This window comes from Hyalella azteca, unplaced genomic scaffold (assembly GCF_000764305.2).
Source record: "Hyalella azteca isolate HAZT.00-mixed unplaced genomic scaffold, Hazt_2.0.2 contig6037, whole genome shotgun sequence".
Classification (NCBI taxonomy): Eukaryota; Metazoa; Arthropoda; class Malacostraca; order Amphipoda; family Hyalellidae; genus Hyalella; species Hyalella azteca.
Window position 1 is genome coordinate 8,719 of NW_025936209.1, and position 14,887 is coordinate 23,605.

Sequence of the window (14,887 nt, forward strand, 5' to 3'; positions counted from 1 at the left end):
CATCTACTGCAATAAATAATGAGCTGGTGTCTTACTTGACGCTGACACGCGAGAGGCAAACCCGTGACTTAGGCGACTAACAAATGAATCTAAACTGCCCAACTAAAGGCAGTGGAAAGCAAGACGCTGCCCTTGCCTCCTTCACCAGTCAAGGCTGACAGGATGCTCAGTATTAGAAATGTTTATGTAAATATACTCAGTTTGTGAGGAAAGAAATGTAAAATATTTAGAGAACAACATATTTTACTAACCATCATTTATCTGCTCATCCTGCCATACATAGCAAATCCTCTACTGGACCGAAAAATTGATATATGAATTAAAATATGTTTAACCAAATCTTAGTTGTTTTAGCGCTTGTAAATGCAGAAGAAATAATATATCTTCAGTTAATATTAGTAACTTTATCAAATGAGATTTTAATGAAGTTTAATATGTTATCTTCAGAATTAATTAGAAAATTTTACACAATTATAAATATTTTGGACATCATGGCTGTATTATAAAGATTCTTCATCTGCAATTTGGTACTTCAAAATTCAAAATTTAAAAAAGCTACAAAATTAGTATATCTTAAAATTTGACCCATTTGTGTATACTAGCCTTAAAAAACAAAAAAAAAGGAAAACAAACTTATATTACATTGAAATATGATACATAAAAAAATTATTTCAACCATCTTAACATACAATCAGAGATGAAAATTTAATCACCAGTCTGTTGTTAATTTTCAACTTGAGTTAATCTCATCACAAGTTCTTTGTTTGGGACCACAATTGGACTAGACATGAATGAGCTACACACAGCAAACAACTCCATGGCATTCATGAGAATCCATACCTATACCAGGCAATGCTTGGCATGTGTATATCAGGACTAAGGCCCCTATCACACAGAGCGGCAACTACAGCATACATCAAATTCAACGCTGCGTTAAAATCTGTTGTGTGTGTTTAGCGGTGTATATTTTGTATGTCCACCAAGGTTAGCCGGTAAATACAATTGCACTTTTTGAAGCATGAGGTATTTACTGCCCCATGTGAAAAGGTCTAACTTCACTGGCTGGCACAGAACTCATATTGCAATGCACTGCTGATCATCAAATAATAAATAGCTTTTCTATGACAAGATCTTTACTTGCTTGCTGGCAAACAGAATCAGTAATGAACAGAATTACCGTTGACTAATTTAAAACATGCACAATTAATACGTACATAGAAAAAGCAAAAAAATATATTTGCACATGGTATATAATGCAATGCATTAATTCATTGAAGAATATGAACATTTTTATAATTATATTCAATTCTAAAGCTTGAATGTACCAATTCCAGACACTAATTACCAGTTTCAAACTTTATTTGCAGGATAATCTCACACAAATTTGAGGGAAAAAATTCCTCAAGCTTTAGGAGCTAATTTGCCTAAGCAGAGAACCAATTCCCAGGGTACAAAAATTGGTATGTGAATTTGCGCTTGACATTTTATTAACCCTTCATAACTGCCATGTGTTTTACAACTTTTTAATGAAATTTTTATACAGAACCCCAGTAAATTCGGACTGAACATTTTTTTATGGCAAATTATGACTGATTTTTTTTTCACATATTTGTACAAAAAAATTAAATAGGTATATGTTTATGGTGAAAATTCAATGAAAATTCTATGGCACTAGAGAGTCCTGGTAGTGAATGGTTGCAGCTAAAGTGACAAGATTTTGCAACATTGAGCTGCAGTAGCTACACTTCTGTTGCCGTTATTTGCTGAAATGTATCTTTTACATTCAATGCTTGGCCCTACAGGCAAATTTGGAGCTAGAAATCATAGAAATGCATCATTATCACCAGTATATTTATTGTGAAAAATACTAATTTTGTGAGAAAAAATATTAAGCTAATATATATATGTTATAGTTGAATGGTACGTTGGTACCACAAAGTTCCTTTGGCAAACGTGTGCAGTAGCATATAATGCCATATCTATCACAATAAACAGAAGAAAATAATTAGCTTATCACAATAACCAGGTAAAATATATTCTTTCTGAGTTAACAATAGCTACATAAGTAGCAATTTCTTTACTATAATTTATGGTCTTTACGTGATGTACTACAAGCATGCATTACATCCTGTACCGTACACTTCAAATGCTACAAGCATTAGTCCTTATTATCAATACAGAAAGTCTATCACTGATGAAACTCTTTGAAGCAGTTTCTTGCGGAGTTGCAGCAGAGATGCACTTTGCAGTGTTCACATTCTACGGCAGGTCTTGCTTCTTCTCCCTTCTTCGAGCACACTTGGCACCTGCCCCTGGACACATTGAACTGAGGCCAATGTACTCCTACATTGGACAATCTCACTGAAGCTGGAGTCGAGAAGTCACTCTTTCTACGTCTCTTGCAGCTTGTTTTTGGCTTTGTTGAAAATGTCAGGAGTCCAGTGCCTAGTTCTCTTCGGTAATCCAGGAGATCAATCGTTGGGTGTCCAGCATCTCTATACAGTATGAATGAATTGACTATGGCCATGTCAAGCAATCCAAAGAAGATGCAATGCCACCATTTGATGTTTTTCCTCTTGATGCCATACAGTTGACGTAGTTGGTCATGCCTCTCGACCCCTCCCATGTGTTCATTGTAGTCTTTGATGGCAAGAGGACATTTCACAATTATTTTTTGACCATTTTTTAGCTTATGGGAAACTGTCGAGTTTTCAGTTCCATGAAAGTTTGAAATCAGATGAACTGCTTTTGAGTCCATCCACTTGAAAACAGTTATTCCATCAGTCGTAGATCGATAGTCATACTTACCTCTGGTCAATTTTTTATCTGATTCAAGATGTGGAAAATCTTTTCTGTTAGTCCTTATTGTTCCACATGCTTGAATCTTGTTCGCCTTCATTGTCTCCAATAATGGTATTGATGAGAAAAAATTGCCTAAGAATACTTTATGATTCTTGCCATGCAATTTCTCAGTCAACTTTAGGACAACATCAGCTTCAAGTCCCAGTGAAGCTCCTCTGCAGGGAATTTGTGAAGTACTTTTTCCAGCATAAATATCAAAGTCATACACATAGCCCTCATCATCAGCTAAACACCAGACTTTGTAGCCTCTTTTGATTGGCTTTAGTGGATTGTACTGCTTCAGGCTGCTTCTTCCCTTGAACTTTATAATCAATTTGCCAACTGATAGATGTTCTTGTGGGCCTCTCATGACTTCAAACTTCTGCTTCAAGATTTTCAATAATGGCCTTACTTTGTAAAGTTTGTCTGCCTTGCTTCTGTTCATCTTGCTGTTGTCATTGAGATGAAGGTGGTGCAGTATTTTGTAGAACCTGTCTCTTGACATGGCTTCTTTTATGCACTGTACTCCAATGTCATCTCCAGTCATCCAGTAAGAATTAATTGTTGGACATCTGTTGTATCCCATTACTATATTGATGCCAAGGAATGTTTTTATTTCATCAACAGATATATCTGCAGCCTTTCCTGCCTGAGAGCATTTCAGATTGGTTTCATAATTAATTTTATTGAGCAAATCATCATCAAAAAACAATAAAAAAGAATCAAGAGGTGATAAAATGTCCTTGTAATTTTCCTTGTAGTCAATAAACTCAATGTTGCTAGCTTTCTCAGCTTTTTTTCTCCATTTTCTTCTGACATTTCTGCTCAGATTAGGTTCATCTTGTGATGTTGAGATGCAGCTATCAGTGGCATTTTCTTCAGAAGTGATCTGTATCACAAATTGTTCATCATCGTCAGATGAGGCTGCTTGATCATGAGAAAACACTGCACTGTTCTTTGTAGGCTCATGGTCACTCTCAATATCAGTATTAGAGCTGAAATCACTTTCAATTTCTTCCAAGAGTGATGCAATCTCCTCCTTAGTTAGGTACCTCCTTGTCCTATTTACCTGAAAAGAAAACACTCTCAAACCATGAAAAGTTATAAAACTAAACCAAACAAAAATCATCATATAAGATTTATAACTGAAGTGCATATACTGTGTGTTATCATAAAATTTAATTCAAGAAAATTAAATTTTTCTGTGCGAGTACGGTATGTCACTGAAATACATAAACTAACATATCTAGGTCAAGAAATATAAAATGCAAATAAATGAGAAAATTCAGAATATATGTCACTAAAACACATATGCTGACTGTTGTCAATCAAAAAGCAATATAAAATACAACAAAATGAGATGATCGAGTTCATAGCATTGCCTAACGTTGCAACCTCATACCACTGGGACATCTCAGTCCTGCCTCAACCAGAGAGATGTATTAGTCCCACTCACATTAATGTATAATAAATCATTGTAGGTACCTACATTACATTTGATAAAATACACATCTGTCCACTTACTAATACCTCAGCCACAAACATACCAAAAATAGTAACAGTTCATCGTGCAGTTACCTGATAAATACAATGAGCAAAAAAACAAAAAGCAGTGTACCGGTATCCATCAGTCAAGAGTGCAAAATTGTTTCTTATTTTGGTGCATGAGTGTTTCTTATTTTGGTGAAAGTGTTTCTTATTTCAATTCAAGACTGTTTCTTATTTTGGTGCACAAGTGTTTCTTATTTTGATGCATGAGTGTTTCTTATTTTTGTGCAAGTGTTTCTTATTTTGGTGCAAGAACTTTTCTAGTTTTGGTGCTTATCTTATTGCAAGAGTGTTTCTTATTTTGGTGCAAGAACTTTTCTTGTTTTGGTGTTTATCTTATTGCAAAAGTGTTTCTTATTTTGGTGTGCAAGAGTGTTGCTTACTTTGGTGCAAAAGTGTTTCTTATTTTGGTGCAAGAGTGTTTCTTATTTTGGTGCAAGAGTGTTGTTTACTTTGGTGCAAGAGTGTTGCTTTCTTTGGTGCAAGAGTGTTTCTTATTTTGGTACACAAGTATTTCTTATTTTGGTGCTAGAGTGTTTCATATCTTGGTGCACGATTGTTTCTTATTTTGGTGTATAGTATGAGTGTTTCTTATTTTGTTGCAAGAGTGTTTCTTATTTTGGTGCAAGAGTATCTCTTATATGTCTTCGTAGTTAGCAGTGCCTCAAATGTTGTGCTGTATGCAAGTTATATGGTAAAACATTGAGCAGGATGTCAGTCACTAAAGAGTTAATGTAAATGATAAATTACTATCAATTACATTACTATCTATTGGTTCCTCCTTCACAGCTATGTCCTCTTTCCCATCTTCAGGCTCATCCTTGATGTAAACTGCCACCATTTCCAGAGGAGATGAGCCACTGGCCTCTGTTGCTGAATAAATTTACATAGATCAAGATCATGAATAAACTTGAATATGAGACATAAACACAGTTACAGATGACAAACAATGTGTCACTGCTTCCACAAAATTTAAAGCAATATCTTCAAGTTAATAAACTAGGTAACTTTAATTCAATCATCACAAGAATATGATTTTCAATTTTACACAATTGTCAGCAATAGGTGAATCCCTTAAGACTGCAGCTCACCATCAGACTCAACTTTGCAAGATTGAGAAGACATTTGGGAGTTCAGCTCAGCGTGCCAGCTGCTGTTGACTGCATCATCAGAGACATTGTGCACCACAGCACTACATGCCTTCATTTTATTCATTATGATACTCATTAAATTTTTCAGGTGCCAATTTAAACTGAAGCTTATTAGTGATCAAAAATTGTTTAATAGGAAGAAAGTCCAAGTTGTAATTGAAAGCAACTCAAGTGTTGGTGACCAATCTGTGAAGACATTTTTGGATGTTAGAGAAAGAACCAGTTTGTATGCAATACACTGGCATTTTTTAGAGTTAAGGAGTCAGTGTAGCAAACTTTGAGTGCAGCATTGAGTCCTGGGGACAGCATGCACCACTCTAGATTATTCAAGTGTTTGATAGTTTGAGATTATTCTAGATTATACTCTGGATCACCACTCTAGATTATTTAGATATATGATGGTTTGAGATTATTCTATATTATATTCTATATCACCACTCTAGATTATATAGATGTTTGATAGTGATGGTGCATACCTGTATTTAGAAAAATAATTCCATGACTTTTCCATGACTCTCCATGACATCAATATAATTTGCCAAGATTCATAGATGACAGGTTTAGCATGACTAAAAGATTAACCATGCAAATGCCATCATCTCCTACAGTTAAATAGCAAACGCAAAAATGCATAGAGCAGGCTGACACTGAGGAACAAAAATGACACATAGGTACCGGTATCTGAAAATCAAGCCCACACTGGTAATATTATGAATTCAATAGTGTCAAATCACAACAAATACTGCATTGAGAAATTCACACAAGATTGTACATGATAATATCAATACAGTTCAGAACACTCTTCAATGCCACTACCCTAACATTATCACTCGTTTGCTTGAATTGCAAATTCACTAAAAACTTAATAGCAAAGAAAACTCCACAAAAATTCATAGTATTTTTAAAGAAAACGTTTCAGAGTCCAGCTCCATCGTCAGTTCAAAAATTCTAGAGCACAGATAAATCAGTGATTAGTACAGTCAAGAATACAATGAAAATCCTAAGCTGCAAAACCTACCTACAGCAATCCCTTGATTAACGCGGTTAATAAATCCCCGAGTTTTACCGTGTTAAGCAAAACCGCGCTAATCAAACTTAAGAATATATGGGAATAATTATAATGAATCCTAAGTAACTAGCCCTTTACGCACTGAATTATGTTTCAAAAGTGAAAAAAACAATCTGAATTACTTTTCAGATCACGTGCAGTCTTTGTGTTGTACTGGCAGTAGCGGCGCGCCTACTCCATCGAACGTCGTTCGAACGAGTTCACAACATGTGACGCTACCGTCACACTCGCGGTTAGACTCCAAACATGTAATTACTCTCGGTAGAAGCTTTTATTTTCTGTGTGACGAATTCGTCACACCAGGGCTTAAAGGGCTAGAGCACCGGCATGGCGCACTTACCGGCGAATGTGCCGAACTCGATCATTCGAGTTATGAACGAGACAAGGCGCGGTTAAACCGACTTGTCAGCACGAGTGCCTATGGAACGGGACCTTATTTAAAGAATTATTGACTGAAATTCATAAAGTAACAACAGTTGGCGAATTTTTCCAAAAGTTGTAACAAAAGTAACAACATAAGATCTAATAAGCAAAAAGTAACACTTTTGTTACGAACGTAACACCTCTGGCCATAGTGGCAAACCACAGCTTTCTTAGAATCAGTTCATTTTTAATTTCCTCATTTACCCAAGATTTAAATAAATTCCTTATGTATGATACTGCTGGTATCCAGGATACTTTACTGGTCTACTTATAGGACTCACAAATGAACTTAAGGGAGAGTCTAAAAAAATCTCTGCTTTGCCACTATGCCTCTGGCTAGAGGCGGGAAAATGATGCGTTGTGAAAAAAAAGTTGCGCTAATCAAAACTGGCACCGCGTAGATTAAGGGTAGGTCGCAAATTTTTTTTCCGCGGTATTCAAAACCGTGCTAATCAAGGGATTGCTGTATTTACAATTTCAAGCGGGTAAGAGCTAAAAGCTAAATTCAAACTAGGCCTCTGTTTAAAAATGTACAATGATTCTAAAATGTGCAAATCAGAAACACCGGAACTGGAAGCTAAAACTTTGAAGTCACTGTCAGAAACTGGAACATCGCACTGCTCGGCGTGAACCCGCACAGCCAAATGAGGTGGGCGCGACAGTAAGTTACCAGTTCTACAACTCCTGCCCCTATGTTCTGCGACCCTAGAATAAAGATTGCGAGACGTCATCCCGACGTACGCAAATGCACATTGTGCACAACTATATTTATAGACAAGGGACGCTCGCATATCAATATGCACAGGGAGAGTATCTTTGTACCTAAAAAAAGAACCGATTTTAAAATGGTTGACCAATATGACACGAAGATTAACAGTTGCGAAATACTTAGAAAATAAAAGTTTTAGCTCTCTTGACATAGTTTCGGATCATCGGATGCAGGGCCGAAATATGGAAGAGAGCAATAAACAACATCCCTATTGTCGCGCTCGGGAGCAACCTCACGGTACCGCTTGGACATGAATTTCTTTATTTGGGTAAACACCAGATTAGTCGGAAATCCATTAAGCAAAAATATATTGCGTAAAAATTCGAATTCGGCGTGCAGAATATTGTAAGTAGAACAAATACGAAAACCTCGATGTAAAGGTGTTTGAATCCCATTAATCTTAAATCGAAACGAGCAAAAGCTAAAAAAGCTGGTACTGAGGCCTGTGAAAGTTGATTTTCGGAATACAGAAGTTTGAAAACAGCCATTAGATTTAGTAATATTGCAATCGAGGAAGGACAGGCTATTGTTAGATTCCAGTTCCATAGTAAATTTGATGGATTTATGTTGCGAATTTAAGTAATCGAAAAATAGTTTAACGTGAGAAGGATGCTTAAAAAGTAAAAAAGTGTCATCAACGCATCTGTTGTAGAATATTGGCTGAAATTCAAGAGGGCAATTGGACAGCCAGGAAACCTCGTGAAAACACATAAAAATATTCGCAAAGGTTGGGCCGAGCGGAAGACCCATGCCCAAACCGTCAGTCTGTTGGTACAACTTGTTAGTTGTTAGCGAATATGAAAGAAGAGTTTAACCCTAGAACGACCAGCGGGCCTCGTAGGCCCGTTTCAAAGAAATATTAATCTATATTTTAGAAACTTGTAAACTTATTACGCCGAAACTACATGACTTTATTTGCGTAGTACATATGTAAGTTATGTAACCTCTATACAAAAATTGTTGAAAATAATGCAGTATTTTTTTATATTTTTAGCGTTACATCATATTTTACCAAGCGCCGGCAAGCGGACCTCCGAGGCCCCTAAGTGATACAAGCGCTGCGGTCTGCGGAGTCCCGTTGTTGTTGTGAATCCTGACCAGTTGACCACATTTACGAATATTGAAGGAGACTTGATACTCAAAGATAGGTGAAAGCAACTAGATATTGAAGAACTCAAGAAATTTATTGCAACTCTTCTGCTCATTGGAGTTTACAAATCTAAAGGAGAACCAGTTCATCAATTATGGAGTAAGGATGATGGACGTCATTTGACGACCAATCTTCAATGCAATTTTTGCACAAAACAGGTTTCAAGAGATTTTGCGCATGATGAGATTCGATAACGCTTGTGAGAGGAGGCAAAACAGGTCACCAGATAAATTGCAACCAATACGAAAGATATTTGACTTGTGCTTGTGGAACAGCACATTGCAAGATGCCTTTATCCCGGGTGTAAACTTGACTGTTGATGAACAACTACTACCGTTTCGAGGTAGATGTCCTTTCCGTCAATACATCCCATAAAAGCCTGGAAAGTACGGAATCAAATTATGGGTAATTTGCAACAGTGAAACAAGTTATGCATTGAAATTGGACATTTACAAAGGCAAAGAGCCCAGCGAACAAAGAGCTTCAAATTTGGGAACTACTGTTGTACTAAATCTATCTGATTCCGACAAAAACAGTGGTAGAAATATCACCTGTGACAACTTTTTCACTAGTCTACAATTAAGACGAGAATTGCTGGGAAGAAAGCTGACACTAGTTGGAACAATAAGAAAAAATCGAACGGAATTGCCGACTGCTTTTACGGTCACTAAAGGTAGAAAGCTTTTCAGTAGCATGTATGGCTTTCAAAGAGATTCAACAATTGTTTCCTATTGCCTAAAGAAAAATAAAGTTGTCACCTTGCTAAGTACAATGCACAATTACAAAGGTATCGAGTCACCCGGTGAAACCAAACCAGAAATAATTCAGTACTATAATTCTACAAAAGAAGGAGTAGATACCATGGATCAGATGGTTCGATACTATAGTACCAAACGAATGACTCGTAGATGGCCAATGGTTGTCTTCTTCAACATGATAGATATAAGCGCAATGAATGCCATAATTATATGGATCAAACTTCCCGCAATGCAAGAAAGGTGTCCCCCGTGCTCTGCTTATTGCGTTAGCGAAATCACTTGCAGGAGTAACAGCTAATAACAACCCCCCTCTTCAGAAACCTGTTTCATCCAACGAGTGTTGCCTCAGAAAATACGAACAAGAGAAAGAGATGTTACTTGTGCCCTTCGAAAAAGGACAGGAAATCTAAGATATACTGCGAAGACTGTCAACAGAGCATTTGTGGTGAACACAGCGTCAATATATGTCTTCAGTGCAAAAAATAAGATAATAATATAATGCTTTCTTATTCTTTTCATATAGAATGGGTTAATATTTTCATCTATCTCTATTTTGCGTGCATTTCATTAGAATATTGCCAGCAATAGAGAATGCTTTATTGTATGTATTAGTATGTAACACAAAGAAAACGGATACACCATGCTCTAAGTCTTAGAACAAAGGAATATTTTCAATAAAAGGAAGATTTTTTTATTTAGTAATTATCCTAAATGCTTCAAAACATATATTCTCAGTATTTAACACTTAAAAGACCTTTTATATAGAAAACATTAGAGATAAAACAGAGCCCTTGCAAAAAATAGGGATCGGGCCTACACGACCCGGTTGGTCTACAACGCTATATATTTTTGTTGATCTTTCTAGGGTTAAAACAGATAATTCCAAAAGAGATTTAAAAAAAATTACGTTTCAAACCCATAACGAGGTCATTTACATCCTTAAACAAAGAATTCAGGCATATATCTATGGTTTCATGAAGAGGCACATTAGTAAATAAATTTTCCACATCAAAAGAGGCCATAGTTAGGTCCTGAACGTTGGTAAAATCCTTTAAGCGGTCCACAAACGTATAAGAATTGTCTACAGTATACTTATTAGTCGTGAGACAGTTTAAAACAGGTACCAAAAACTTAGCAAGTTTAAAACTAGGCGTATTGTAAGCGGCAAAAATTGGCAGGAATTGAAACTTAGTGGCAAAATCGGATTTATGAATTTTGGGCAAACCATATAAAATACCAGGACATGAACCAGATGTGTAAAGTTTAGAATACGCTTCCGGTGAAAAGGCAGAAGAATCTTTAAGTTTTCGCAAGAAGTTCTTAATTTTGTCTTCAATTTCAAAATTGTTTTAGAAATTGGGTCTGTAATTTCAACGAATTTAGAAGTATCGGTTATAAGTTCAGTGAGGCTACTGTTGTACCGGCTACGATCGACCAATACAACCCCCCTGCCTTTATCAGGTCTACAAATGATCAGGTCTCTATTTTTGGCCAAATCTTTTAATAAAAGAGTGTCACGGGGTTTGAATACAGAAGAAAAAATTTATATGACTTGAATCCATAAAAATGACGGTAGGCTAAGCTTTGCAGCTCCCCAAGAAATTCAGGTCGGTTGGGGATTGAAACATTCTTTATGCTCAAAGCAAGTCTTTCAAAGGCTAAAAAAAATTTATAATAGTCTAACTTAAAAATGGGCAGACAAAAAACAAGGCCAAAAGCTAACAAAAATTTGGCGCGGGGTCCCAGGCTGAAGGAACTATAGTTAAAAACGACCTTATCTGGGTTGACAGGATGAATTTCGTTGTGGATTCCGAGGTTGTGAAGTTTCTGTTCACAACCTTTTATGTTTATATTTATGTTTCTGTTCGCAACATAAATCCATCAAATTTACTATGGAACTGGAATCTAACAATAGCCTGTCCTTCCTCGATTGCAATATTACTAAATCTAATGGCCGTTTTCAAACACTGTGTTCTAGAATTTTCGAACTGACGATGGAGCTGGACTCCGAAACGTTTTCTTTAAAAATACTATGAATTTTTGTGGAGTTTTCTTTGCTATTAAGTTTTTACCCTAACATTCAACTGGCAGCTATTTCATCAACTTCTTCTTTAATGTTCAGTTCAAGAGTGTCTAGCTTTGTTTTTAAAGATTGCTTCACGATGTTGAACGTGGCGATAATTTTCAAATCCCCATTTCTCTCCATTGATTCTGCATAATCATCTGTTGCTGGCTCTAGCACCTTAATGTCCTCCTCCATACCCCTTTTCTTCTTCTTTAGTTCATCTAGCTCATCCAACAGAGCCTTCCTCTTCAGGGTTTTCTGGGACTTTGCATTCTGCTCTTTCTCTTCTGCCAAATAATTATTTTAGGCTGTTTTGGTACTGGGAGCTGCAAGCAGCATCTTCTTGGTGATGGTCATCTTGTACAGGCCACCCACATGCTGCAACATGATCAATCACAGCACACAGGGCAACCACCATATAGTCTTAGAATGGGCATAATTTTATCTAGATATTGAGCTAAAAGATGTGCGTTTTGGCAAAATTTTTGTGTCATAAGTATTAAAATCAAAAATACATAGTCAATTTAATTTAAAATGGCTTTATGTTTTGTAAATTTTGAGCTAAAAACCTGTGCGTTTTACCTAAATTTGCGTGTTAAAAATATTAAAATCAAGATTAAAAATGAATACTCAATTTACTTAAAAAGGGCATTATTTTCTCTAAATTTTGTGCTAAAATAAAGTGCGTTTTGGCTAAATTTACGAATTAAATATATTAAAGATCAAAATTAAATATACATAGTTGATTTATTTGAGAAGAGCATTATTCTCTGCAAATTTCGAGCTAAAATAATGTGCGTTTTGGCGAATTTGCGAGTCAAAAGAAATATTAGAATTAAATATACATAGTCAATGCACTAAAAAGGGTCATTTTTTTCTCTAACTTTTGAGCTAGAATAATTATCGCTTCGGCTAAATTCTCGTGTTAAAAAATTAAAATCAAAATTTGACATATATTGACCATTTACTTAAAAAGGGCATTATTTTCTCGAAATTTTGAGCAGAGCTTCAGTGCGCAGCGGCGTGCCCCACGGAAGCGTTCACGGACCTGTTTTATTCGTTGCGTTTATAAACGATCTGCCGGAGTTTGTCTAGCGTGTACTCGATATCTACTGACGACACAAAAATCGATAATACAGTGAAGAATACGTCGCAAAAAGTACAGTTGCAAGGTGATCTTGACAGGTTAGTTGACTGGGCTGATACGTGGCAGCTGCGTTATAACTTTGACACCTATAAAGTAATCCACCTTGCAAGAACAATGAACAGCAAGATTACAGTATGAGAAGACACGGTTGCAACGACAGAGTGATGGTGTCGAAGTCGACAATGGAAAAAGATTTGGGAGTTTATGTCGACAATGAGTCGAAATTTCTAATAATATGGAAGCTCAAGTTAATAGTGCCAATAAACGACTTGGACTGATCAGACGCTCCTACGAGTACATAGATGCAAAAGGTCACCGAAACTAGGAAAGGACAACAATTTAGTCGAGAATGTTTAAAGACTTGCAACGAGGATAATTCCGAGATCAAAAGGCAAGTCTTATGAAAAAAGGTAAAAGATTATGGAGCTTACAAGCCTCAGTTATCGACGTCCGTGTGGTGACCTCATTGAAGTATACAAGTATACTCATAGTTTATACAAGGTCCCAGAAGGCGATTACTAGAATTTGAAACACTAACCAACACCAGGGACCACGGCTATAAACTAAGAAAAATGCGTTAAAATATATCCACGCGACAACATTTCTTCTCACTTGGGGTCACCGACATGTGGAACAGCCTCACTGATAGCATCGTTGACGCTCCGAGTAAGAACGCCTACATGAACAGACTATACGAAGCTATGCAGGAGCATATGTTCAGTCTTAAAATGCCTAGCACCTTACGGGCTTTGCAATAAGTCCAGGAGTTTTCTCAAACTATCGTCAGCTATGGAAATGTCGGGTTCCTAAGGCCTGATCCCTTATTGTGGAATTAAGTCACAAAAAGTACATGAATTGGCAACAGGCCATGGGCCTATTTATTCAGTGCCGACACTTCTATTGCATAATATTTTAACACCGTAAACTAAGCAAGCCTGTGACTGAACGGCGCTGTTGTGGTGGGCGCTTTGTGTCAAAAGCCGTGAAGATGCCCGGCTGCGTTACGCTCGGGAAGGTATATGAATCGCACTGTGAACTTGGGCTATGCTGACCTCTAGCTATCCACCCGGCCAGGGGAGCGCAGCCGTGGATAACAAAATTGACTTGTAAACAGGCCCTGGGCCCAACGCCAACCATCAGCATGCAATATCTACCAGTTCGCTGGTGATCTCGGAGTCGTGTTCATTCTGCGCATCTTTGGATACTGGCGTAAAATGTCCTTATTCCGTAATGCCAACTCTACAATAATATTATACAGGGTGTCCCAAAAAAACGATACTCAACTTTGAATAGCTGTAACTCGAAAATTAATAGAGTTAAAATTTTTTAAAAGTTCAGGATTTGTTCCCTATGTTTTTCTCCATCTCTCCACCAAAAATCAGACAGGCCGTTGTAGCCATAAGCGTTTGATAGAACTTTCAGTGACATGTGCTAAAATCGTGCTTGCACAAAGTTTTAGTAAGATCATTTTGCATAATCATTCCGTTGTCTTGACATGTTTATTTTTGTTGTTTTATTTTTGTATCTTTGGTGAGACAAAAACATGGCAATCTTTGGTGAGAGATAATTGTGGCAATCTTTGGTGAGAGACAATCATGACAATCTTTGGTGAGAGGCAATCTTTGGTTTGAAATTCCCTCTTACCAAAGATTACCATGATTGTCTCTCACCAGAGATTGCCATATTTTCGTCTCACCAAAGATTTTCATGATTGTCTCTCACCAAAGATTGCCATGATTGTCTCTCACCAAAGATCGCCATGATTGTCGCTCACAAAGATTGCCATGATTGTCTCTCACCAAAGATTGCCATGATTGCCGCACACCAAAGATTGCCATGATTGTCTCTCACCAAAGATTGCCATGTTTTTGTCTCACCAAAGATTGTCATGATTGTCTCTTACCAAAGATTGCCATGATTGTCTCTCACCAAAGATTGTCATGATTGGTTTTCACCAAAGATTGCC

The 14,887-nt window shown here is 36.8% G+C and overlaps 1 protein-coding gene across 3 annotated transcripts; it reads right to left on the reverse strand.

Annotated features, from left to right (window-relative positions):
- Window positions 1-1,613: 1,613 nt before the first annotated feature.
- LOC108670455 (piggyBac transposable element-derived protein 4-like) lies at window positions 1,614-6,081 on the reverse strand. Of its 3 annotated transcripts, none has more exons than XM_018157933.2 (4): window positions 6,017-6,081; window positions 5,481-5,726; window positions 5,150-5,256; window positions 1,614-3,910 (listed from the first exon to the last, which is right to left on the reverse strand). In XM_018157933.2, exons 2-4 carry the CDS (start codon window positions 5,614-5,616, stop codon window positions 2,189-2,191), a joined length of 1,965 nt encoding a protein of 654 aa, XP_018013422.1. In that variant the 5' UTR covers window positions 5,617-5,726; window positions 6,017-6,081; the 3' UTR covers window positions 1,614-2,188. The 3 variants fall into 3 exon arrangements, with proteins under 3 accessions (XP_018013422.1, XP_018013421.1, XP_018013423.1); XM_018157932.2 differs by having other exon boundaries at window positions 5,150-5,262; XM_018157934.2 differs by lacking the exons at window positions 5,481-5,726; window positions 6,017-6,081 and having other exon boundaries at window positions 1,614-3,902; window positions 5,150-5,212.
- Window positions 6,082-14,887: the final 8,806 nt, after the last annotated feature.

What these genes read in the sequence shown, in the direction of transcription:
- LOC108670455 (XM_018157932.2), bottom strand. Translation starts at nt 5,616, where the DNA reads ATGAGTATCATAATGAATAAAATGAAGGCATGTAGTGCTGTGGTGCAC. An exon ending in TTGCAAAGTTGAGTCTGATG is followed by an intron (nt 5,263 to 5,480) that starts GTGAGCTGCAGT and finishes AAATTTATTCAG; the next exon opens with CAACAGAGGCCAGTGGCTCA. An exon ending in AGGAACCAATAGATAGTAAT is followed by an intron (nt 3,911 to 5,149) that starts GTAATTGATAGT and finishes TTTTCTTTTCAG; the next exon opens with GTAAATAGGACAAGGAGGTA.